Source organism: Stenella coeruleoalba (assembly GCF_951394435.1).
Source record: "Stenella coeruleoalba genome assembly, chromosome: 9".
Lineage (NCBI taxonomy): Eukaryota > Metazoa > Chordata > Mammalia > Artiodactyla > Delphinidae > Stenella > Stenella coeruleoalba.
Window position 1 is genome coordinate 64,435,283 of NC_137155.1, and position 26,860 is coordinate 64,462,142.

At 42.7% G+C, this 26,860-nt stretch overlaps 1 protein-coding gene across 1 annotated transcript in view; it reads right to left on the bottom strand.

Annotated features, from left to right (window-relative positions):
• The window catches only part of AOAH (acyloxyacyl hydrolase), a 170,450-nt gene that overhangs the window by 29,135 nt on the left and 114,455 nt on the right, over positions 1–26,860 (bottom strand). The window contains exons 13-15 of the mRNA XM_079930918.1: positions 24,573–24,655; positions 7,911–7,947; positions 7,145–7,219 (exon numbers count right to left, since the gene is read on the bottom strand). Of these exons, the coding sequence (XP_079787044.1) occupies positions 7,145–7,219; positions 7,911–7,947; positions 24,573–24,655 (195 nt within the window). The remainder of the gene's footprint in view (positions 1–7,144; positions 7,220–7,910; positions 7,948–24,572; positions 24,656–26,860) is intronic.

A 26,860-nucleotide genomic window follows, 5' to 3' on the forward strand; every position in this document is an offset into this window, starting at 1 on the left:
ACTAACCTGCATTAACCTGGGAGTTGAAAACAGAATTCTCTTTAGGCTTTAAACTGCCTGTTGTTAACCTAAATGGAATCATGCTATAAGTTATTTTCTATTTTAAGTCCTTAAAATTCCAGATTTACCTAATGATCCTGGAGTGGATTGAATAGCCTCCCTCAGAATGTGACCTTATTTGGCAACAGGGTCTCTGCAGATGTAATCAGTTAAGATGCGGTCATATTGGATTAGGTTGGGCCTTAAATACAATGACTAGTGTCCTTTTAAGAAGAGGAGAGACCCACACACATAGGGAGGAAGGCCATGTGAAGCTGGAAGTGGAAATTGCAGTTATGCTGCCACAAGCAAGGAATGCCGAGGATTGCAGGGAGCCACGAGAAGGATGAAAAGACAGGAAAGATTTCCCCGAGACACTTCAGAGGGAGATGGCCCTGCTGACCCCTTGATTTTGGACTTCTAGCCTCCAACACTGTGAAAGAATAAATTTTTGTTTTTTGAACTCACCCAGTTTGTGATATTTTGTCACTGCAGCCCTAGGGACTTTGATACAGCTTCCAAACCAGAAAAAGTAAGTTCATTACTCACGAGCTGGACCCGAGAAACAAGAGACATGGGAAGAGGAGACAGAAAGAAGCCCCTAGGGGTGTCCACTCTTGTCACTTTTAAGGGAGCTGTTCCTAAATGGAAATTGGTGTTGTCATTTTGGAAGGAATTTTTCAGAATGTGTCAAAACTTGAAGTTGGTTTAACTTTTGACCTTGACATTTCTCTTTTGGGAAGTGGTCCTATCATAACATTTCCACAAATGTGCAAAAATGTACATACAAGTAGGACAACAGTTCTTGGAATAGAATAAAATTGGGAAAAGCTAAAAGGCCTGGCTATATAAATTATAGTAGATCCATGCAGTAAACCTCTATACAGCCATTAAAAAGAACGAAGTTACTAGATATAGGTGATGGTTGCACGACATTTTGAATGTACTCAATGCTACTGAATCGTTCACTTTAAAATGCTTAATTTTACATTATGTGAATTTCACCTCAATAAAACACAATTTTTTTAAAAGAATAATCTGTATGTCTTAGCATGGAAAAGACTGCTAAAAAGTATTGTTGAGCGAAGAGAACAAATGACAGAGCAGTGAGCATAATATTATTTTATTTCAATGAATATTAATCAGTCTGTACATTAGAACTTACATAGAAAAAATCTGGCTGCAAATACAGGAAACATCTCTAGTGGTTAGCTCTAAGCAGTGGTGGTGGGGCGGTAGGGAGTGATTCTGGAGAAACTTTCACTTCCTAGACCTGTATTATTTGAACTTCTCACAACACATGTTATTTTGTAATCAGAGAAACAGTCAAAATGAAAGGGGTTCTCATATCATTTTTATTCTTTCTAAAATGAGGAAGAAAGCTAAATATTAACGGGAGGGGCAGAAAACATTGTAATTTTATGTCATTTCCCCTCCACCTATGTCACTTAGTGAAATAAAGTGACTTTTCACGTTGTTGCTGTCCAGAGGGTGACAGGCTGACCATGGGTGTGAAGGTCACACAGGCCAGGTTGTGAGGGGCAATATGTCGCTGCACAGAGGAAAAGGTGGAGCAAATCTGACGTTCGGGGCGTTCGGTGTGGTTGGTGTATGTGCTTCTGCACTGGGTCATGAGTTCCTTGGACTTTCTGAGAGAGAGAAAGAGAGATCGGAGGAAAGAGAAAGAGCTGTCCCATTGTACAAAACCCCAGCATGTAGAATAAAATGCTATATTCATGTTTTTCATTACTTTGGGGAAAATTATACGACTTTATGAATAAGAAGCTCTCCAGCCTGCATAAAAAGCACTCAGAAGGATTTGAGAATAGGTTGCCTACCTACTAGGGGCCAAAGGTTGGTTAAGGATTTGGCTTGATTTGCAGATGCACAGAAGCCCTAGAAGGGCCCCACTTTGTGAAGGGGATTCAGGCTGCCTCGTGCGTTTGTTCAGACCAGGAGAACGAGGTTCAGAGTAACCAGGTTTTGTCTTCACTGTGTGTTTGGAGTGTGACAGCAGGGGTGAAACAAAGCAAGTTGGGTGTCTATATCCTGTCTTCTGTCATTGGTAAAGCTAGAATGCACGGCTATTAACTTTCGCCTTGGCATCTCAGGGTTTTGTTTTTTTTTTTTTCTTCTGCTGATACAATGCTTTGGCACAAAGCAATGATGCTGAGCTAAGACTCTCCAACCACCTAAAGGCAAGATGAGTTAAGATGGAGCAAACTCTCCCATACTCCCTATTTAATGATTATTTTTTAGTTAGAGACACAACCCTGATGATAAACAAAGAATCTCAGCTCATTTGCATTCATGAAAGGGCACTCACAAATTAAGCAAGCATCACTAAAATGGCTAATTGCTAAGCGAAATCAGAATGTAAGCCTTGGTGTATATCCAGAGAAAAGCATGGTCTGATAGGATACATGCACCCCAGTGTTCATTGCAGCACCGTTTACAATAGCCAAGACATGGAAGCAACATAAATGTCCATCGACAGAGGGATGGCTAAAGAAGATGTGGTACATATATACAATGGAATATTACTCAGCCATCAAAAAGAATGAAATAATGCCATTGGTAGCAACATGGATGGACCTAGAGATTGTCATACTGAGTAAAGTAAGTCAGACAGAGAAAGAGAAATATCCTATGAGATCGCTTATGTGTGGAATCTAAAAAGAAATGATAGGAATGAGCATATGTACAAAACAGAAACGGACACACAGGCTTAAAGAAAGAACTTATGGTTCCCGGGTGGAGGGAAGGGATAGTTAGGGAATTTGGGGTTGACATGTACGCACTGCTATATTTAAAAAGGATAACCAACAAGGACCTACTGTGTAGGTCCTGCTGGACCTACCCATAGCACAGGGAACTCTGCTCAATGTTATGCAGCAGCCTGGATGGGAGGGGAGTTTGGGGGAGAATGGATACACGTATATGTATGGCTGAGTCGCTTTGCTGTGCACCCGAAACTATCACAACATTGTTAATCAGCTATACTCCAATATAAAATAAAAAGTTAAAAAAAAAAAGAAGAATGGAAGCCTTGGTGTTTCTGCTGGAACATTCTCCAGTCATCTTTGCTCCATCATGTACAGCTAGATAATTTACATACGCGCATCGCCAGGTAAACCCTGTAGTGTGTATAGCAAAATTAACCAATTCTTAGTTCAGGCAAAGGCAAAAGGGTCTGAGTGACAGGTGGTGGATCACCTCCTCTGGATGCCATAGATGGTCCCTCTGACCCTGTCCCTGAAAAATTCTCAACACCCTTTGACCTGTGTACTCTTTCTCCTCCGGTAATATTTGAGGGGACTTAGCACTAGTATTTTGGGACCAAAGAGTCCCAGTGGTTTGGGAAACACCTCCTAGGCCTGCCCTGCTGTCAAAGGCTGCATGGGCTGAGCTGAAAGTGTCTAAACCTCTTCATGCAGGTGCTCTGGAGCCCACGTCAGGTTCACTTTGCCATCCCGTGTTTGCCTGCCTCGGCAGTGCCCTGCACCCTTCCTCACACACCGGTGAGCTCACGCTGGTCAGTCCTGGAGAGGTGAGGGGTTGAGGGTGCAGGGCTTACAGGGGAGAACTATGAAAGCCAGGTTGAGAGACGTGACGCTCATTCCAGGAAAATAATGGGAGAGAAGATGGTGCCCAGCGCCACGCTCTCACACGTCAGGAACACGTGGTGGGCTTGGAACAGATAAAGAGCCTTGTGTTTCGGGTGGCTCAGAGTCTGTCCCTGTCCTAATGAATTGTGCCTGATCACGCAAGGTAAGCCTCATGACTTGGGTGCAGGGCCATTACCCTGGCGGGTGTTCCAGCCAGATTTCACTGATGGCTGACGGCAGGGGTGCCCCCCTCTCAAGGAGGAAGGTAAATAGCCTCTGCAGAAAACGTTGCCCAGAACCAGAGTGAAAGCCCAAAGCTGTGGTTGAGCGCTCAGATTTCACTCACAGCTCGCTTTCGTATTTTTGAAGCATCCAGGTAATAGAGGTAGCCCTTGGTTTCAGGCCCCCCAGTTGTAATCACATTATTGACCTCCCATCCAACCTCCATGAGGAGGCATCTTGACATAGACTGGGAATGGGGTGGGGTCTCAATGGGCCCACATTACCCGATGCATAGAGATCCTGGGTCCCCTAAAAGAGGATATGGCCTGGAACATGCTGGCTGGTAGAGAAGCTCATTCTTCCCTTGGCTACCCACACCTTCACTGAGGAGGCTGGGAGAGAAGACTCCTCTGAGCAGCAGAGTTCTATCCATTCCCTTCTCTGCTGGTTTTCTACCCTTGACTGGATAGAATGGATTGTTTCCTGGCAGTTCAGCTCCTTGGAGTCTGTGATCTATCAGCATCTTGACTGCTTCCTCTTAATGCAGTGCTGACCAGCTGCCCTAGGTGACAACTGAAACATCGGCATTGCTGAAAAACACTTGGGAGCTGGCGACACAGACAACCTCCGTAGGGCGGCTCTGGCTCTCTCCATTAGGTGAAAAATGTTCAATTTATAATGTCTAGGTCCACTATAAAAAATAGAACCATGTCCATTTCTGTGGCTAGTGTTAGATGCTTCTGTTTTTTTTTTTATATACATTTCCAGTAATTACAATGTTTCTTTCAGGGATGTTGTAATCGGATATTGGGGAAGGTTTGTCATCGCCCTTTATGACTTGAGGCCATTCCCATTTCTCATTGCTGCCCTTGCTACCCAAGCCTCCGCTGCTGTAGCTCACTCATACTTGCCCTATTTCCAGGAATTTTTCTCCTTCTGTATCACTCACACTCTATAGCTTTTGAAGGCAATGATACGAAAGGCGCAAAGAAGTTGGGTTAGCTTAGGCCAAATGGAGTAGAGGTACAACAAGAAAGCTAGGTTTGTCTATTTCACCTTTCTTCTTGAATTCCTGATGCTAAAAGCTATCTTGCAATCATGACCTTCATTCATTTAACAAGTATTTATTATCTACGTTTGTTTAGAGAATTGAGAGAGAAGCACATAGCTGCATTATTTTACTAAAAGCGAGCATCGTTGTAACAAAAAAAGAGAAAAGTCAAGCAAATACCCTAAAAGTTTTTTCAGGATGGACTTATGCAATTCGTTGCTGGCTTGGGCTTTTATGAAATCACTTTGCTCATTTGGGGTAATCTCCTCCACCTCGACATTCTGGCAGATGGGGAGGTATACTTGCCATCTGTCTTTATTTTTCTAACCCCTCCACAGGACGTTGCAAAGTGGGCACTGCGGGGACATCCCACACTGCCAACTCCATCCTTTCACCCAAATGCTTGCTGCTTCTCTGCCCGGATCCCCAGAGGGCAGAGAGGCTGGCGTGGGTCTCTGACTGATGTCTGCCTGCCCTTCGGCTCCTTGGAAAACGAAGAGCAGGACTGGGCTGGAGGGGCCTCTGCGTGTACAGCTTCTGCTGAAAAAGTGCAGTTTCAGGGATTTTGGGCTCTTGGACTAAAAGGCTCTTTCTGCAGGTGTTTTTTACGCAGTATAACCAGCTTGTTCTCTGTCCCCTCCAGCGGGACAGGATCCAGAGGTTGGAGGGGCACTGGCTGACCTGACCATAGGTTTGTTCTGTTTTGTGATGGGACTGGGGGTTGAAGTTCATTGCTTCTCCTTCCATAAGCTCCTTGAAGTTAGGGACGGTGGCCTCTTTGCCATCATATCCCAAAGCCAGGCACACAGCTTGGCATTTCATAGGTGGTCAATACGTACGTTTAAAAGTGAATTCATAAAAGAAAGCAAATAAGGCAAGTGTGGACTGTAGAAAGAGTACAGAATTTAGTCAGAGAACCCGGATGGGCTCTCAGCTTTACTGCTCAATAACAGCAGAAGCAAGTTCCTTACCTAACCTTGCTGAACCCCAATTTCCTCATTTGTAAAATGGGACAATCACATTTGCTTCTTAGGGTTGCTCTGGGGATGACCTGATATAGAGACAGGTGTGGCTCTTGGCTTATGGAAGGTTTTGGGGCTGTTTGCTATTTACTGCAGAGTTCCAGGTGGGTCATTACAGAGATACCTTGGGTCCTCAGCATGTAGTCTTGGCAGACTTGGGGTTCTGCGGACAGTGGTAAACCAGTCTAGGGGCTGCCAAGGCAGGGCATATCAGTATCTCTGGATGGCAGTGTGGTATCTCCTGCCCTGAACTCACTTCACCGTTTAGGCCTACACCTCCTTCACCGTAAGAGCTCTGGAGCTCTCCTGGAGGTGTCCATGGGGGCAAACACACGTTCATAATACAGAACCATGTTTTTAGCACAGGCTCAGAAACTTGGTGAGTGAAGTACGAGAAAGCAAAAGGTGGGCAGTGAACAGGGTGGCCTGCTTCTAACACCTCTTGGGTTGGAGTCCAGCTCTGCCATCAGTCGATTAATTGGGCAAGTCGTGTCACCTCTCTTGGCTTTGCTTTTCTATTTTACTAACATGATGGGTGGGTGGCGACTGGGGAGTTGTTTTAGAGCTGATCTCACCTATCTTTTTGGCCATGATCACAGGACAGATGGCATTCACATGTGCGGCGTATTCTCAGGGGTATGCACAGACTTCGAGAAGCCTTCCAAAATGTTGTGGGGGACTGAAGGCATTCAACATTTTGAAATCACTACTGATATTAGCAGTTTAGCAAAACTACTTTCTTACGATGGGCCATGGGCATAAATAGGATTGGCTGTGAATCACGTGCAGTTTCTCTGCAAAGTTCCAGGTCTATGCTGTCTCGACCACGTGGGTAAGTGAATCAGAATATGAGTGAGGAAGCTGTTCTTATGAGAGAGCTGTGATTTTGCCTTATTTTATTTAAAAAGCCGTGATTCTCAATCTTGGATTTTTGATTAGCACTAACATATTTCTTGCGGTATAACTCAGAGTTGATCATGACACACTCCTTTGTTATGAATCAGAGCAAAGAATTAATGGGTCAGATATTCTTAAAGTCTTTCTGCTTTGCAGCTTGGTTTCGTTGATTTCACATGTGTCTAGGACTTGCTAAGATAGGGAAATTCAGTTCCACAGCAGGCTACTGTAATGGAGTGGATCGAGTTGAGAGGACAGGGAAACTCGGAGTCAAAGAATTTTCCAAACCTTTCTCAGTAACTCACCCGTTGCAGACATCATTTCCAATCATGGCGTATATGACAATGGCTGGTTGGTCCAACAGCTGGTTCCTAGACAAACTGAGAAACCATAGATGGAATCTGAATGTCAAACACTTGGAAGCCTAGCTGTGAATCTTTGTATGACCATCTTCTTGGTAACATTTTGCTATTTTTCTTTCATTCCCATTTCCCTCTTCTTCTCTGTAAATGTTAACCCACTTATCCATTAGGAAAAGACCCCATAAATGCATAGAACTAAAAGAGCAGATTGAAGTCTCCCATAGGAGGACACACTACTATCTTTACAGCATGTTTCACAGAAGTTGTCACGAATAAACACAGGTGAGTTATCTGAGTTACTTGTGTCCAGACGTGTAGGACATTATTACAGCTGTGGACCTGTGGTCAACTTTGAAAAATCAAGGGTTTATCAAGGTTTCTATTCTGGACGCCCAAGGCCTTGCTTCTGAATTTTAAGTCCAATACAAGCACAAAATTGTTTTCTTGTTCAAGGATTAAGAAGCAATACTTTGGCCAGACCTAAGTTTTACCCACTTTGTATGCATTTTTATGGACACATGTAAATTAATCACTTCCTATGGTCACTGGCCCAAGAAGTGACAACTTCCCAGTGTATGGAAAGTGACTAACAAGGTATAGATGCTCAGTATAAGTGGTTACTGGGTAACAACAGAGAGTTTTTATTCATTTTTCAAAATAGAAACTTAACTTAAAAACAACTTCTTGTATCCCTCCCTCTTCCACTTACCTTTCTATAAATCTCTCCAGGCTTTGGGAAGATGCACCTTAAAATTAAGAAAATAATTAAAGTTAGTAACTTCAATTCAGCATAATCAGTATGAGAGTTTTTTTTTTTTTTTTTCTTTTTCTTTTTTTTTGCAGTACGCGGGCCTCTCACTGTTGTGGCCTCTCCCGTTGCGGAGCACAGGCTCCGGACGCGCAGGCTCAGCGGCCATGGTTCACGGGCCCAGCCGCTCCGTGGCATGTGGGATCTTCCCGGACCGGGGCACGAACCCGTGTCTCCTGCATTGGCAGGCGGACTCTCAACCACTGCGCCACCAGGGAAGCCCCCAGTATGAGAGTTTGATTGATTGACTGAAATCATGGAAGAAGCATCACTGTACACTCAAAGTTCATCCAAACCATCATGCTGATGGGAATGACTTCATCCTGCAACTCTCCTTAATGGGTCTTCTGTTTGCTTGGCATTATAATTAACATAATTCTAAAATTTTTAGTTTCACAGGTTTCAAGATATTTCCTAAGCATGAATGGGTACACTTTCTAGTAGATGTGAGAAAAAGGTATAAATCTATCAGCAAAGACAGAAACTACCCAAAGATTAAGGAATGAGTTGAGGGATGAGAGGTACCATAAAAAGGATTATTTGAGAACCGCCCATCTCCCTAGAAATCCCCATTTTATTGCCTGCCAGGATTCCTGCTCACTCCTGAGGCTCCTCCTGACTGGCTGGCCTGTGCAAGGTTTAGATTGTAGACTTGAAATATTTCAGCTCCTGTAGTGACATGCATAACCATCCTTCCCCCACCCTTGTTACCACCTGTCATGCATCTCCTATATGAAAATTATATTTATTGAATACTCATTTTATTATAGACACTCTGTTAAGCACTTATATTATTAGTTCATTTAGACCTTAACAACCACTGTACGAGGTAGGCATAGTAGTATTCCCATTTTATAGATGAGGAAACTGAAGCTCACTTAAAGTGACTTGCCCACAGCCACACAACTAATCATTCAGAGAGCTGCAATTCAAACTCAGTCCTTTCTGTGAGGCTGAGCTCTGGTTCCTTGTGTGACAGTGCTTATCTAGACCGGGTGTCTAGAAAGGGTGAACCCACATAGGTTTAGTGTTTCTTTGTCCCTTGGAAGATAGTCTGCAGCAATTAGTGAGTAATCCTCAGATGGGTGGTACAATTCAAGGGGCAATGAAGATTTTCCTGTAACTTCCAGCTTTGGAAGCTTGTGGGGAAGGCCAGATTCCTGCAGATCCACATGGGAAAAAGGGCAGTGCACACCCATGAGGAGCGTACTGGCCCATGGCCCCTCAAAACCGTGTGACCATGCAGGGACTGCTTCCTTTTCCACGTACAGCTAGATGCAAGCTGTATGGGCAGCACTGATGTTCTCTTGGCTGATTCAGGAATGTTAGTACGATAGATGAATATCGCTTTATTTCCTCTCTTATTGTGGTAAAATATACAACACATAAACGTAACCATTTTAACCCATTTTGAGTGTGCGATTCAGTGGCGTTAAGTATCAATACATTCATATTGTTGTGCAAACATCACCACCATCCATCTCCAGAATTTTTCCGTCATCCCAAACTGAAGCCCTGTATCCATTAGAGAATACCCCTCCCACAGCCTCTGATAGCACCATTCTACTTTCTGTTGGTATAAATGTAACTATTCTGGGTACCTCATATAGGTGGAATCATACCATATTCGCCTTTTTGAGTCTGGTTTCTTTCATTTAGCATAATGTTTTTTTGTTCGTTTGTTTGTCTGCGGTACGCAGGCCTCTCACTGTTGTGGCCTCTCCCGTTGCGGAGCACAGGCTGCGGACGCGCAGGCTCAGCGGCCATGGCTCACGGGCCCAGCCACTCTGTGGCATGTGGGATCCTCCCGGACCGGGGCACGAACCCGCATCGCCTGCACCGGCAGGTGCACTCTCAACCACTGCGTCACCAGGGAAGCCCTAGCATAATGTTTTTAAAGTGCATCCATTTCCAGCATGTGTCAGAATTTCCTTCCTTTTAAAGACTGAATAATATTCCATTGTATGTACGTACCACATTTTGTTTATCCTTTCATCTGCTGATGGGCATTTGGGTTGTTTCTACATTTTTCTATCGTGAATATGCTGCTATGAACATTGGTGTGCAAGTATCTGTTTGAGTCCCTACTTTTTAGGTAACTGAAATTGTTGGACCCTATGGTAATGCTATGGTTAATTTTTGTTTAGGAATCATCATACTGTCTTTGTTTCCTTTTTGTAGTGAGGCGGGGTAGTATTAAACATGCACACAGACATACAATTTAAGGGCAGTCATTTCATCTCAGCATGCATGTATTCATTCACCCTCTCCATTCATTTGTTGAGCACTTGCCATGTGCCTTGCACATAGTAGGGAATTAGCAGATGAGTTGGACACAGCCTCTATACCTGAGGATTAGCATCTGTGGGGTGAGACCTATAACCGAGCGCTGGTGAAAGGTTCAAGGCAACCAAACCCAGAAAACTCAATGTGATTTGAGTCTATTATCTCGGCTCAGAGACGGTGCCAGATTTCACAGCACCGAGTCATAAACATAGAGACTCAAAGGATTTCTGGGTGTGAGATGGCTCCCTCTTGCTCCCAAGAGGGAAGAGAAGGAGGACAGCCATGGGGATCCTACGGCGGCTCACTCGTCTCATCGTCCGGGCCCTTCATCCAGTGCCAGTCCCAGGACTCTCATCTTCCCATTTTCAGTAAACTAATAAATCAGGAGGTGTTTAATTCTCACTCTTTGATTTTTCTCTTAATGAGAACTGAAAACTAATGAAAGCTCAAGCCATGAGTGGGAAAAAAAATTAGAGGACCAGGTCAGGCCAATCATTTTCCTCATTACCCAGAGTACAACTGGGAATGTGAGGTGTGGAGCACCCACAGAGCTTGAGGAAGATGGAAATGAAAACCTGTCATGGCATGCCACATGGGCAGCCCCTCTCTGGACCCACATCCCTACATCCCTCTGATGCTCAGGGCAAAGATGGCAGGCCAATGGCAACGGCTTGCGGTGGACCTGAAAGTAGCAATCACAAACGTCCACCCAAGGAGAGAGGAAGTGCCCGCTCTTCCTTACCCAAATGTTTATTTTTTCTGGTGGGTGTTTATAACAGGAGCCCAGAATTTTCATTGCTCCAGAGTTGTGGCACCTTCCACGATTTCCATTTCCTTTTGGAAATGTCAGTTTTATGAGATTATGTAATGAGTTTATGTAATTCCCATGTCACTTTCTCTTCTTAGTCCCCCTTTCCTGTTGTTCTGCTATCCCTTTGCCAGCCCCATCATTTACTGTCTCTCTCCCTCCCAAGCGCTCTTTTCTCTCTCCTCCTGTGCATAGACTTCCTCTCGGCTGCCGATTTTGTTGCGGCTGCTGCTACTATTACAGCAAATACTTAATAAAGTAGTTGGAACAGGAAGATGTAAGCAGGAGAGAAAGATAGCTTCTAGCCTGTGGGATGAGGCAAAACAAGGTGAGCATTTGAAGAGCTGGTGCTACCCTGAAGAGGTCCATACCTGGTCTCTACAATAATAGTTCAGAGAAATGGAAAAGTTTTGACTCTGAAATAGGGACACTTAATTTATTTGTCAAGGTGGTACAATGGAGAATCTACCTGTCCCCAATTAAGAAAAGAATAGGGTCCTTATTGGCCACAAAAGTCTGAACTCTGGCTCATTCAGTCCCTTTTACATAAGGCATAGTGCATTGCAAGTAAAGAAGCGTTTCCCATAATCTCAACACTGGTTGTCTTTCATGAGTAAATTTCAGCATACATTCCCACTGCTGGATCAGTGTTGACCACAGCAGCAAGTGCTTCATATTCTGGACATTTGAATCAACTGGTAAGATACTCTTAACGGTCTTCTAAATAAGCCTGGAAGTTTTTGGTTTTGTGCCTGGCCCAGAGTAAGAGCTCAGTCTCAACTTCTTCATGGGGTATATTTAAGTATAAGTATAATAGGTCTTCTTAACTTAATTCATTCATTCATCAACATTTATGGAGTACTTACTATGTGTCAGGCATTGTAATAGATGCTGGGGACACATCAGTCAATAGAAAAGATATGGTCCCTGTTTTTGTGAGGCTTAGAGTTATTCATAAGTAATGAACATCAAGTGTTAGGGATTCTGAGAAGCCCTGAAGAAGCGGTATTAAGCTGAGCACTGAAAGAAAAGTAGGTGCTTCTTCTCTTGCAGTCCTAAGAGAAGAACTTGGCAACTAATTCCCAATAAAATATTGGATGCTTTCTAGACACGACTCAGAAACAAATCTCTAGTTTAATGCCATCTTTGTTATAACTCTCTGAATAGGACAGGGGCAGATCCAGGTTTTGCGTTCTGAAGATTATATAATTTGGAGGACCCTCTTTAAGGAAAAGAACACAAAACACAAAAATGAGACCTGACACAAAGAGAAGCCAGAGTGCAAAGAGACACAAGTCTTAATCAATTGTGGTTAAATATCTCAAGTTGGTAAATTTTACAAATCCATATGGTTACCAGGCAAGTGAGGGGCCCTCAGGCTTCAGCGTCACTGGCCTTATAACTCTGCCTCTTGGCACTCCGTAGACGTCGAGTGCAAAGCCTTGGAGCATCAGTGCTAGATGGGACCTTTGAGAGTATGTGATCAGGTAGCCCACTTTACAGATGAGGCCCAGAGAGGGCAAGAGGCTTGCTCAAGGTCTAACAGCTAGCAATCAGCATCTCAGCTAGTAACCCATTTCAGGTACCAATTACTACACATTAGTAATGACTGAAACAGATTATTTCAGTTCTTAAATGAGACTATGTGAATTACAAGATCTAGTTCTTATATGAGAACCTGTAAAAAGGACTTCGAGGTGCATTTTGCAACCACTGCTATAAAATTTTTTGTCAGATAGTTCCAACATCTGACATCTGTTAGTTTTCTTTTCCCATGTGAGTTGAGATTTTTCTGGTTCCTTATATGCTGAGTAATTTTGGATTCTATCCTGGGCATCTTGGATATTATAAGACTCTGAGCCTTATACTTTTGTCTTATTAGGCAATCCACCCAGTTAGGTTCAGGTGGCAAGTTCTAACTAGTCTTCTGGGAGGTTATGGTTTCGATGTCAGTTCCACTCTCAAACCCTCTGTAGTGTTATTCTGATTTGTCTCATGTCTGTGCCACTGAGTGGCCATTCTGGGACCTGGGCAGTGGTCTATGTCCAAGTTGAGGTCTCAGAGTCTTTGGTATGCAATTAAGGATCAGATCTGTGCATGTGCAGCTCAAGAGAAAGCCCAGGAGTTCACACACAACTTTCTGGGGTTGCTTTCCCAAGCTCCTCCGTCTCTAGGAGCTCCTCGGTCCTTTCTAGTTCCTTGGGCTCCCCTGTTTGGTCCTTAAGCCCCAACTTTCTTTCCCCCACTCTCCTGTGCACGTCTCACAAATTAACTAGAGATGAGAGGACAGAGTGAGAAAATAAGCAATAGGGTATCTGCTCCACCCTCCTGGGAGCACAGCTCTTCTAACTGGAGGGACTGTCCCCCCACCCAGAATTCTAGACACCTCCTCACTGCTGCCCTGTCACTGCAAAGAGACCCCTTTCCCACTTCTAGAGTGAGAACTAGAGGGTTTCTTCTGATGCCATCTCTCCATGCCACTGTCCACTTCCGGGTTTGGGGCAGCATTGAGTCTAGGTTGGGAGATATCAGAGGACAACAAAATGTCAACTGCTGGTTTGGCTGTACTCCTCATTCTGGTTTGCTTCTTCAGTCGGCTACTATTTTCTTTCCAGCGTCCTCCAATACCTTTTCCATGTCTTCTGTCCAGGTTTTATAGCTGCATTCAGTGGGACAGACAGGGTGAAGTCTGCTTACTCCATTATACCCGGAACCAGGAACCAAATGCATTATAGAGAGTATAAATAGTTCATGAAAAATGTGGTGTCACACATTGACCTAAAATCAATCTAATAATGCCATTTAACTCTAATTAGATTTTAAATAATGCAGATTTTGCTTATAAATTTAGGAAGCATTTTGAAGAGTGCGATTTGTATAATCCAGTTAAAAAATCAGCCATGAGAAATTTAACTTCCTTGTTTTCTCTAAAAATCTTTCTTGAAATAAGCAGAAATATTCAGACTAATACACTGACCTTCAGCTCAAAATAGTAGGTACTTAATAACTGTTCGTGGTGACAATTTCTGATGGTGTTTCTACTACCAAAAATGCTTTCAAATTCACATGCGTGGTTCTGAATTTCTGTGACAAACTAGATAAATGATTCCCCCAAACATATATTTTTAAAAGAATATAACAGCCTTCCCAAAGCGGCTCTAATCTACCTCTTGGTCTCAAAACTTGACATAATTTCACAAGTAGCCTTCAGCCATGCTGAACTTCTCTCTCGCTCTTCCCTAAAGATATTTTGCCCTTGGAACATCAATGCACTGAGTCACCATCCCCCCATGGTTTTTGGATTGCTATTTTTTTCTGCAAGGCTCTCTGCTCAAATGTATCTTCTCTGAAGTTTTCCACTCCTTCTCCAGGCAGAGTTGTGTCTCTCATCTCCAGAGACCTCAACCTACCTCTATTTATTTTACAAGAACCATAATTTTTTCCTTCTTTGTCTCTCTTTTCTGTTTACTTATGATCTCCTTGAAGGCAGGGACTTTGTCTTGTTCACCTTTCTGTTTCTAGGAGCTATTGCAATATTGGAGAGGAAAGAGAGGGAGTGGTGGGGCAAAATCAAATGGAAAATGAGAGGAAGGGAAGTAAAAGAGAAGACCAGAGGTAAAAGGCACCTCCCAAGATGCTTTGAAACTGACAAAACCCCGGCAAGTTCCTTTAAGCTATCCACACAAGTAGCAGTGAGCTTTCCCTATGATGTCCTTTATCTCAAGTCCTAAACAAAAGGGATCGATTGAAAGGAGACCCCTTAGGACTTCAGGAGCCCTTGCCATTGACAATTACATACAAAAGTGTAAGATATTTGCTTCTGAATTTGCCCTCTGCAGGTGTGCTGATTCAAGAGGTACAGGATGAAAATCTTGATCTAACAGAAGAATAGAAAGCACGCACTCTTCATATTATAATCATTGTCAGATGCCTTGCTCCTACTTGGATGAGTTGCATGAAACAAGCAGAAGCCAGGAAGGGCTGCATAAATAAGTCCTAAGAAATAGTCCCATTGGAATCAGAATGTCTCCATGCTTTAATGATTCTTTGGAATTCCAGAAAGTATTAAAAATTGGAATGATGTCTTCTAATAAAAGGAGGAAAATGTGTCCCTCTGTATAAAATGTGTCACACTGAAATGTTTCTCTTTCAAAAGTTTCTATTATAATTAAACATTGTACCTTGGAGATACTTCTGGTCTTTGAGAGAGAGAACAAGTTTTGATGCCTGTAGCCCTGTAAGCATTTTCCTTTTAGATCAAGCATCTCAAATATCGGTATTAAAGTCTTTCTTTGTTGTTGTAACCACACTGGATCATGGCTCCCAAACAGAAATGTCCTAGTTGTTTTGTTATAAGTAATTTCTGTTATCTCCTGTCAACATCTTGGGTTGAGACCAAATATTCTACCCAGTGGTTGGGTTCATTAAATAATTACTGAGGGCCTATTTCTGTTTGGCAAAGGTGACTTCTTTGCTTCTTCTAATGCTCCGTGCTTTTAGAAAATATTGTCTTAACATTTTCATTTTGAAATGATTTCCAAAAAGTTGAAATAATTTCCAAAACTCAAAATAATTTACAAAAAGTTGCAAAAATAGAACAAAGGATTTGCACATACCCTTTCATCCAGATTCCTTAAATGTGAATCTTTCATAATCATAGTGCAATGATCAAAATCAGGAAATTCATGTTGGTACAATACGTTGTCTACACTAAAGACCTCATTCATATTTCACTATTGCCCCATTAATGACCAGGGCCAGGATCCAATTCAGGATCACATGTGTGTAGTTTCATGTCTGTTTAGCCTCGTTTAATCTGGGCTGATTCCTTAGTCCTTCTTTGTCTCTCATGACCTTGACACTTTTGAAGGGTACTGGCCAATTATTATTATTATTATTTTTGTGGTACGCGGGCCTCTCACTGTTGTGACCTCTCCCATTGCAGAGCACAGGCTCCGGACGTGCAGGCTCAGCAGCCATGGCTCACGGGCTCAGCCGCTCCGCGGCATGTGGGATCTTCCCGGACCAGGGCACGAACCCGTGTCCCCTGCATCGGCAGGCGGACTCTCAACCACTGCGCCACCAGGGAAGCCCATGGCCAATTATTATATAGAATGTCTTCAATTTGGGTTTGTCTTATGTTTCTTCATGATTTAATTCAGGTTATGACTGAATAGAGGCAAGAATACAGTAGCCGTTGCTCAGTTAGTTTAAGGTACAAAACATTTTTTCTTCTAATACAGAGATCTTATGGGGTGGGAGGGTGTATAAAAATAATAAGCCCTTGTATGTATAATTGAATTCAGCTAAGCCTGGATTAATACTCATTTGCAGTTTTTCTCTTCATCCTTCTTTTACTTTTTCCTTGCCTCTATCCCTTTCTGAGAGGACCACTTTTGATAAAGAAGGCTGACACAGAATGCTGGATCAAGGTATCTAATTCTGACATTCACCTGCCTCCAGGGCAGGTAGTGGCTGTCCTAGACAGCAAGATAGTGGTTTTAGCAGCTAGAATCCAAAAGGGGGACAGTATGGCATGGTGGGGAGCAGGGACAGACAAGCTCTGGTGTATCTGGTAGGAGACGGACATGAGTTTAAACTCTACCAAGCTAATGGACCTTGGGCAAGTTACCTAACTTTGCTGTGGGGTTTAAATGGGGATCGAGTATGTAAAGTACTTAGCATAATGTCTGGCTTAGAGAACGTACTTTCTATGGACTGAATATTTGTTTCTCTCCAAAATTCATACATTGAAATCTAATCCCCATTGTGATGGTATTTGGAGGTGGGGCTTTTGAGAGGTGATTAGATCATGAATATGTGCCGTTATAAGAAAAAATGCCGTTCTAAGAAGAAGCCAGAGAGCTGGCTCACTCTCCTTCTGCCATGCCGCCAGGGGATGCAACGAGAAGTCAGCAGTTTGCAACCTGGAAGAAGGCTCTCATCAGAACCTGCCCATGCAGGTACCCTGAGCCTCCAGACCTGTGGGAAATAAATTTCCATTTATAAATTACCCACTGTGGTACTTGGTTAAAGCAATCTGAACTAATTAAGCAGTACTTAGTATTAGCTAAAGTCTATAAAATTAATAATAACAGTAGCCAATTCAAACAACTCTCCAGCTGAATCTGCCCATCCTGCTAACAGATGTCGTAGAGGGCTGTGCCCTGACCAACGGTCCTTTGCAGCATTTCTGAGAGAAACACGATTAGCTGCCTGGAGACTGGAAGGACATCAACCTGTTCCTTCTGGCTTGGAATAAGGCCTGAAGAATGGTGTCTCTGTGCCCAGGACAAGCTCCTTCGACAGTTCTTGTGCTTGTTGAGGAATCAAAATCCTCTCAGTCAGGCTTAAGAGCAGGATGGATTTCTCCCCCGTGTCTACTCTTGTTAGAACACTTCCCAGCGGCAGCTTCTGTCCCTCTGCTGGACGCCCAGGGCCCGGTCAACTCTCAAGAGCTATTCCTCACTTTCGCACCCTCTGACCTGTTGTGCATCAAAGTCCTAGTTCACTTTCCCTTGAATAGCTGACCATTAGACTTGGGACGGGGTTGAACTCTCAAATGGCCACAGGGGCCAGGTAGCTAAGTCCACGTGTGAATGGAACAGAGTGGGAACCTCGGCCAAACACACAGCCCATGATCCACCTGAAGGGGAGGCCACTACTCAGTGCCAACCCATTGTTGCCAGGCAGGAGCATGGCTGTTTACCAGAACTGCTGATTTTCTAAGAGAAATAGGAAATTGGATTTTTATGTAAAATCTCTTGATTATTAAACATCGGCAATAAACCACATTAAAAAAACCAAAAACTTAAACATGGAGTGAGTCTGAGGACTGCTAGTCTAAGACACTCTGATTTAGGATTTCAGAATCATAGAGCTTGGATGGACGTTGATTATCCTGTTTAAGCCCTTTATTTCAGGGAAACTGAGGCTCAGAATGGGGAAGGGACTCACTGAGGTTATAGAACCAGCCATTGAGGGGTCAGAACCTGAACACGGTCTAGGCTTGCATTAACGTTTAGTCTTTTTATCCTCTGTGTCTATTACAGCGACTGGTGCTCAAAAATAACTGTAGAATTAATGAAGGCATGAAGGATCATTCTCATGAATCTGGAGCTCGCCTCTCCTGATTTTTCACTGCAGAGCAACAGGAGAGAGTCGCATTATCGTGTGGAATATGAATAAGGTTGTTTTCTTTGCTCACGTGATTCACATGTGAATCTCATATGATTCATCCCAGAGCAGCGATGTGTAGGAGAAACAGTCCAAGAGTCATGAGAAGGAGCCCTGAGCTGGACTCACAGTTGTCATGGACACGATGTGATGTCCCGCATCATGTAGAAACCCCCTCTCCTCTGCCATCCCCTCCCCTCACTCTGATTCTGCTCCAAGGCCTCCTCCTCCATTTGCCTTAGAAACTCTTCCCTCACCCCTTCGCTGCCCAACTTTCCCTTCTCTTCACCCCACCCACTTAGACTTCCTGAGACTTTATCCTGTAGATGGTCTGAGTATGAATTCCACAGGCTGCCTGAATTTTGCCCCTTTTTTTCTAGTTTCTCCTGGTCTGTCAGATTCTCTCCCATTCTTCAGATGGTTTAACCAAAGGCTAAACAAGGGAACCAGCAAGATGAAGTTGTTTTTTGGGGGGTGTGGGGGATGGAGGGTGGGTAGACAATTTAAGAAGTTCAAGACTGAATTTGGTTTGTGGCAAAGGGATTGGGGTGAGGCTGGGTAGGTGAGGCTGCAAACACATGCACTTTGGCAAGTGTTAAAATTCTCCCTTTTTCATATCTATATACTTGCAGTTAGTCCCTTACTCCCCACTCTCCCACTAAGTGGGTGAGTAGATGGGTGCACAGAGAGGGGCGACCTCTCACTGTATGGATGGGCCCCTCCAAGAAGACATGCTCTTCGGCACTTTTGACTTTCTGAAAACAAAACAACCCCAAACAGGTGTTGACACCAAGGTTTTGCTAAACTTGCAAAAATAAAATGAGGAAGGCTGCAGGTGAAAAAGACATTCTGTTTCAAGCCAGTAAAGTCCTGCTTGCAAACTGTAAAGAGATCCGTGGTGCAGCCTCTAAGACCATCAGAGTGCCCTCCTCTGCAGGCTGTGTGGCCATGGAGGCTCAGGGCTGGGATTTGCTTGTTTCATAAGCAGATGAGTTTTGTTTATTTTAGAAGTAGATGCCTTACGAATTTTTCTTTACTTTAAAATACATATTGATATTGAATATCATGTTAACATTTGCTTTTCTTCTACCCTTTATTTTAGATGAAGCATAATCTTGTCACTCATGGTTTTTGCCCACCATGGAGGTATTCAGGTTGGCAAAAGATTACTGTGTGTGCTTTTCTTCTCTTCAAAGGTTAAATGTAACTCCTGAGAGTTATTTAGTTTAAAAAAAAGCGTGTCAGTTTGACAAGTCCCTACTATGTGCAGCAGAAGCTCAGCTCAGGGCTGGGAGTACAAATTTGTTTCCCATGCAGCTTGTCCTCACCGTCAGACTGGGAAGCCAGACTTAAAGCAAATGGCTCAGCTACAGGCGAAGAAATGCAACAACAGAGGCAGGGACAAAGGGCTTATGTGAGGGCTGAATAAAAGCTAATACTGGGCTTCACTGGTGGCGCAGTGGTTGAGAGTCCGCCTGCCGATGCAGGGGACACGGGTTCGTGCCCCGGTCCGGGAAGATCCCACATGCCACGGAGCGGCTGGGCCCGTGAGCCATGGCCGCTGAGCCTGCGCGTCCAGAGCCTGTGCTCCGCAACAGGAGAGGCCACAACAGTGAGAGGCCCGCGTACCGCAAAAAAAAAAACAACAACTAATACTTATTGAGTCCTCTCTGAGCACGAGGCCTAAGGCCCAAGACCTTTGATGAGGTCCCAAAGATTGGAATGTGCAGCACGGGTATAGCAGGTGCTTTTGGGGTCCATGTTTGCTGTGTTGGCCTCCCCAGCTGAATATTGACTGGCGTCCACGCCTGAAGCACTAGTCTCTGAGGGGTGATCATTGCTGGGTAGAAGATGACACCCCTCATCTGCTTCTGCCCCTTCCAACATGTTCTAGAGCTTCCAGCTCAAGCAGCCAAGGCTTGTTCTCCAGCCCCTTCCACCCACAGCTTCCACCTCTTGCCTCACCCATCAGCAGGGGTCTTTCACTGCCCCACCCTCAGTTCTCACAGCGTTGCCTTAACCCTGCCCTTGCCCATTGTCTCCTCCAGCCTCTCTAGGGGAGCCCCGAGCCTGCTCCCCAGGCTGCACTTGCCTCCCATTCCCCAGGGCTCCCTCTGCAGTCCCCTCATTTCTCCTCTAGCCTTCGCCCCAGATCCCCTCTGTCAATCTTAGATCTGCCAGCTACCAGTTTCCATCACTGCCCACTCCTATCCCTAGCCCAGCTTCTTCCTCCCAGAGGAAGCCCCTTTCTTTCTGCCAGATTCTCCCGATGGGGCTGGCAGCCCCTCCCCTATCCCCATTACCTTCCTGCTAGCTACTGTTCCCAGGGGCCAGGAAACTCAATGCTAGATGTCCCTCTTTCTGCCCTTGAACTCTGGGAGCCACAGGCCTTCCCAACATGGACATGTGTTTTTTAAATTTATTTTTGATTTTTCAAATCTACTTGCTTCTTTAAACAAAAATTTATATTGAAAAAGTGACTGATTTTTTTAAAATGCTGAGTAAATAACAGGACAGGTGGTGGGTGAAGGTAGCAACAAAGATGGAAGATCAGGAAGCACTGTATTTCCCCATTCAACCTTACCACGGCCCAGTGAAGTTCAAGTATGGGCTGCTATCACCGCCACTTTGCAAAGGGAGCCCCATCTGGGTTCTGTGATGAGTTCCTTCATGTCATGTGACATAGTTTAAGGAATTGACTTTATTGGGGAAAGGACAAACTTACAAGGCTGGGCTTGTCCCCTGAACCCCATCATCCCGCTGAGTTTGGGTGCAGCCTTTCCCCCAGGAGGGTGGGGTGAAGAATCCCATTGGAGCTGGCTTGTTGCAATGGCAACAAAGAATGAGATCCTGGCATCGCCTTGGGCAATTGTGCTCATCCAACCATGATCCCCATTTTATAGATGAAGAAACGGACCAGAGAAATTTAACAATTTGTCCAAGTCACAGAACATTTCCAGGGCCTAAATTCAAAACCAGTCTGCTATTTTATACACAAAGAAAAAAGACTTTATGAAGTAACAAGGAGGGGAAGACCTCTGCTCTCTCTTCTCTGGGCTTCACCTTGTATCCTGAGAAGTGAGGTGATATTCTGTGAGGACCCAGCCAACCCCCTGGTGTTTTGACCCTTTCCCCCTTCACCGCACTCCCTTCTGCTCCCCACCCGAGCCGTGTTGGCATGTTGGGAGCTGTAAGGGCTGCTGCAACCCATCTCCTTTGCTGATTGTAAAGAAGGCTTAGCAAGAAACTTCCTACGCTTAACCCTCTATGCCAGAGAATTAGTACCCAAGTTAAAATGACTTCAACAGTTTACATTTTAAAGTACCTTATAATCACTGGCAATGGTTCATGGGAGAGCTATCTATAGAAATTTTTGAGATCTTGTACATAAACCTCAAGAGGAAAATAGGAGCTGTTTCTTTAATTCTTATTACACAATTTTTAAGAAACACTTTCATATTCCATTCAACTCTTTCTTCCCTTTTTCCTTTCTCTCTCACTGGTTCTGAAAAATAAGTGTAGACATAAAAATGCAGGCTATAGAAAGCCGACTTTTTCTATATTTAATAAAAACCTTGGGGAGTAATTGAAATAATTTGGCACTGGCAGTCAGTTTACACGCTGCATAATAATCAAAGGAAAAATCCATAGTGAGGAAAGCAGCAGAAAACAGGAAGATGTGCTGGAGAATAAAGCCAGGACATTAAATAATGAGTAACTATGAGAAACTTAAAAAAATTTTTTTTATAATTACATCCTTAGAAAAATAGTCAAGAAGCATCTTCAAAGAAGTTATACTAGACAAAGTGTACACTCTCTGTATTTCTAAGGATTTTGAATTTAAAGAAAAGAACAGAAACACTCCTCACCCCCAACTCCACCCCAGCATCTATTCATTAGATAAAAGTCTGACAGAAGCCATGGATGTCAATCAAATTTTGACATACATGTTTTTTCGTGATTAGGCTATCCTCCCATCTCCTTTCTCCTTTTTTATCTCCACGATCTGAATTTTAAAGAAATGCTGTCAAGACAGGGTACCACAAAAGGAGAGATGTCTACTATAAATTGTACTGAGTACTTTTCAGAGAATTTTACTTTGGTCTTTTAGATTTTACAGAAGATGGCTGCATTCATTGTGGGAGCAAAGTGACATTGAGATGACACGTCTGGGTCTTGTGAGAGAGAAATGCTGGTGTCACAGGCACACGGGGAGAGCGCAGCTTCCAGCCTGCATTTCTAGCCGAATCCTATTCCTTATTCTGCACCCTAACATGGACTCTTGGCTGCGGACCTTGGGCAAGGTCTTTACTGTTCCTTCAGTTTCCATCTAGATTTTTTTTGGTTGTTATTTCTATATAAAACCAAAATCTGTGGGAAACAGAAATATTAAAAAAAATGAAAGCTATCACCCATAATTTATCAAACATAATGATTTTGGTGTATTTTCTACCAATTTTCTTATGTACAGCTAGTTTTTTCTTTTCTTTTCAAAATACAGTAGAAATTAAATTATACTATCCAATTTTATATGCTAATTTTTCTTTTGGCGGTGTTTTGTCTTTCTAAATAAAAATATATGGACATTTAGTCCTCATTTTCTAGAGCTGCATAATATTCCACATGGTGTTTTTGTGTTCTTTGTTTTTACAGTCTACACCGACAGAGAGCTTTTGCCAGCACTGGGACTGTTTGAATATCTCATTAAAGGAGAAGAGAGAGAGCAACAAGGGGTCAGTATTCACTTTGCATCTATGATGATTCTTAGCCAGGTTGCAGGACAACTTTCCAATAGACTGTTGGTCATGTTCATACGCAGAGAGACAAGGTTGATTTCTTTCTGTGGGTCAATCTCGGATCACAGACCAGTGACTGTATTATCGTTGTTGGTGTCTGAGTGGAGTGAGATAAGCTGGGTACAAATTCCAGCTCTGCAACTTTCTATTCTGTGACCTGGACAGGACTCTTTGTTCTCTCTATGCCTCTGTTTTCTCAGCTGTAACAGTGTAGATATCATTAAAAATTCCCAATTCTGAGAAACGTATTTTAATACATTTGATACTGGGTTGAGCACTGCAATCAATGTGTACATTGCCATTTTTCTTTCCTTTTTCCACCATTAACACTCCCCAGAGCTAATACAGTCAATGCTATCTTAGAATTGAAGTAATATAATATGTCATATAATAAATACTTGCTTTATAGTTTGTTGAAAGGATTAGGTGAAATATTATACATAAATTGTTCTTAGCGTTTGGAAGAGATCAACAATCAGCTATTATTTTATTAGTAAGAAAAAAACTATGTTGTCCTTAGAATAGAACATTTGTTCTGCATAGAATATATATGATAAACAATACATTATTTGTAGGTCATATATTTAGATAAAACTTGTACTGCTTGGAAAATTCCTTAATGCTCTGTTGATTAGAGATGGCATAGGGATGGCAAATAGGTTTAACTTTATGTGCCAAGTCTAATCTGTTGATGATGATTGTCAGGTGTGCTGTGTTGTGAGAATCGCTGAAGCAGAATAGCAGACAAGAGTGCTAAGGTGGGTTAGTTAATATCTTCCCCAGACTTCGGAAGACGGAGTGGCAACACACAGACTAAGTACCATCTCTGCATTATGTGTCACAAAACCTTACTCAGCAGCTCATTAGGTACTAGCCACGCCATGGTTAATCAATCTGGAATTACATCAAAATCTTGTGGACTGAATCTGGGTCCAAGGTGGGAGGTGAGAACCACACAGGTAAGAAACAAGCCCAGAAGACACAGATGTCTGGGAAACATGGGAAGCTGATGGAGACAATACCCTGAAAACACGTTCCTTTTTAAAATGGCTTTGGGGGGTTTCAGCCACAAACTTTTAGCTATTTTTCATAAAACTCCAACCCCAGTAGAAATGTGGGAGACTTTGCACCATACGGGAGGGCAGAGTCTTTGCAATGACCTTGATTTCCCTCAGCCCTTGTTCTGCAAATGCTCACTTTGGTCTTGCTTCCTGAGCCTTGATGCCCTGCACCTTGGCCTTTCTAGAGCTTTGCTCTTGGATGACTGAGGTGCCCCCGTGGTCTCTACCTTAACGGCATCTTGTCTTGTTCTCTTTTGCTATGGGTAAAAGGCCTTAAAAGGGCCCCTCTCTCAGAAAAGGAAATGGTATTGAAAAGGGGGACTGTTCATTTTATTCTATGTTCATTATTATCTAATCCTCTGCTTTTGTGGTACTTATGAAATAAAACCAATCATTAAAGGCACATTGGTGAAAGTTTCAATGGAACACTACATACCATTTCTTGAAATGTTCTGGTAGTCCCTGTGATTGCAGTGGTTTCTTTTCCGTAAACGAAGGTAAATAGAGTTTTCTTTAACTCTGAAAGAAATATATATGTGTATATTTAATGACAGGACATTCACATGATGGAGTTAAAAGAAACATGGTTTTATTATGATTTTTTAAATGTGAAAATGAACTCAGAAAATCAAATCTCTGCCGGCACATTTTCTCTAAACTGTCAATACATTATTAGGAGTTGTTATAAGAAACAGTTCTACAAAATGGGTTGCACTGATGTGATAGATCAAACTTTTTCTTCTTTTTATGAAGACTTCCAGTTATCCCTTTCTAACCTTTTAACCAAGAGCTGCTGTAAGTCTCTTGAGCAACTGGTCATTTTTACCAACTCGGTTATTTTGAATCTGATCATGTTCCCTTTCTTCTTTCGGTTGCTGTAAAGCTGTGGCAGACACTCCTGTTGTCTTTCAGATCCATTTCTCCCCCTTCATCCATTTTAATAGAAGTTTCAGTAGGATATGTGTCTGCCCCGAATGATGACTGCTTTACTCAGCTTCCCTTGCAGCTAGGAGTGGCCACTTCACTAAATTCTGGACAATAAGATGGAAGGAGAAGTATCCAGTGACAGTTTCTGGGAATGTTTCTCAGGAAACAATTGGCAGGTGACCCTTGCTTAGTCCTTTTTCTCCATTCTGCTGCCCACAATAGGAATGCTGTCATCTTGGACTATGGGGATAAGTTCTACACTGAGAAAACAGAGGCGTGAGCTGGAAGGGCCCTGAGGACCAGTGGAGCTGACCTCCCATATCAGACCTGGACTGCACATGTGAGAGAAATAAACTCATCTGTCATCTTATTTAAACCACCCATACGTTGAGTTTCTCTGTTACTTATAGCTGAATCTAACACTAATGGACACAGATTTTAGAGACAAATTTTCAACCAGCATCAGGCTGTAACTGCACATATTTTAAGTCACTTTATTGGCTTCTCTTTGTCCCATCTTTGATTTTCTATCTTCTTTTGCCCAACTTTAATTTAATTTAAATGGAATTTAATGTTATGTTCTCTATACTTTTATAGGCTTCCTAAAATCCATTTTGAAACAAGACCAGGTATAAACTAATGAATAATAATTAAACTCAGATATATTTGATTATTCCTCAAATGTATTTTATCTTCTCTTCATTATAATAAACTTCATATCTCACAACCTTACATAAATCATCACTTATTTTTAAGTGTTATGTAAGCCTCACTCATTGTATTATAGTGCTTGCCTACTGTCTCGGTGCTTCAGGTTTGGGCGCTTAGAATGCACTGTAAGTATTGTTCTTTCTGAAGTCTGAGGAAACTAATAATAATAGAAAGAAAAACTTGTGGTTATCAAAGGGGAAAGGGGGAGGGAGGGATAAATTAGGAGTTTGCGATTAACATGTACACACTACTATATATAAAATAGATAACCAACAAGGACCTACTGTATAGCACATTCTTTTCTCTTATAAGTTATTTCGTAATAACTTATAAGGGAAAAGAATGTAATAAAGAAACTAATACAACACTGTAATCAACTATACTTCAATTAACCCCCCCCAAAAAAGAAACTACTAGTAACATTTCTTAATAGAAGACCAAGATCTCTGAACAGTATTATAATTATGGAATTATTGCTTTGTGGTAGAGTTTTGAGGTGAGTGATTTATTTTACTTTTTAAAATCAAAGCTACCCATGTGCATAGTTTTAAAAATCAAATTCATTTTACTTGAGTAATGTTTAAGGGGCCTTACTATGTTCCAGGCACTATTCGAGGCACCTGGGTCCTACTGGTAAATGAAAAAGACGAAGATCCCTGCCCCTGTGTCATTGACATTCTGGCAGGGAAAAAACCCACTAAACATCACGAATAGGCAAATTATGGAGCATGCTAGAAGACATAAATGCTATGGAAAAAAGGGAGGCAGGGGAGCTAGGATTAGAGTGGTCAGAACAAGGCTTATTGAAAAGGTGGATGTGAGCAAAGACTTGAAGTGGTGAGCCTTACAGAACAAAATAGTTGAACTATTTTAGTCTATAAGGCTTGTAGTGATAAACAGCAAGCTCACACTCCCCGTTCCTCCCCATTTCTCCACTCCCAGAGGCAATTAATTTCAACCTTATTTGACTGAGTCTTTTCGTATTTTCTTTCTTATCTCTAAATAACATACTTTCAAGGCTACTTCTTGATTTTTAGTCTTTGGCATTATCTATTCACTTCTCACTATCAAGAGGAGGATTTAGCT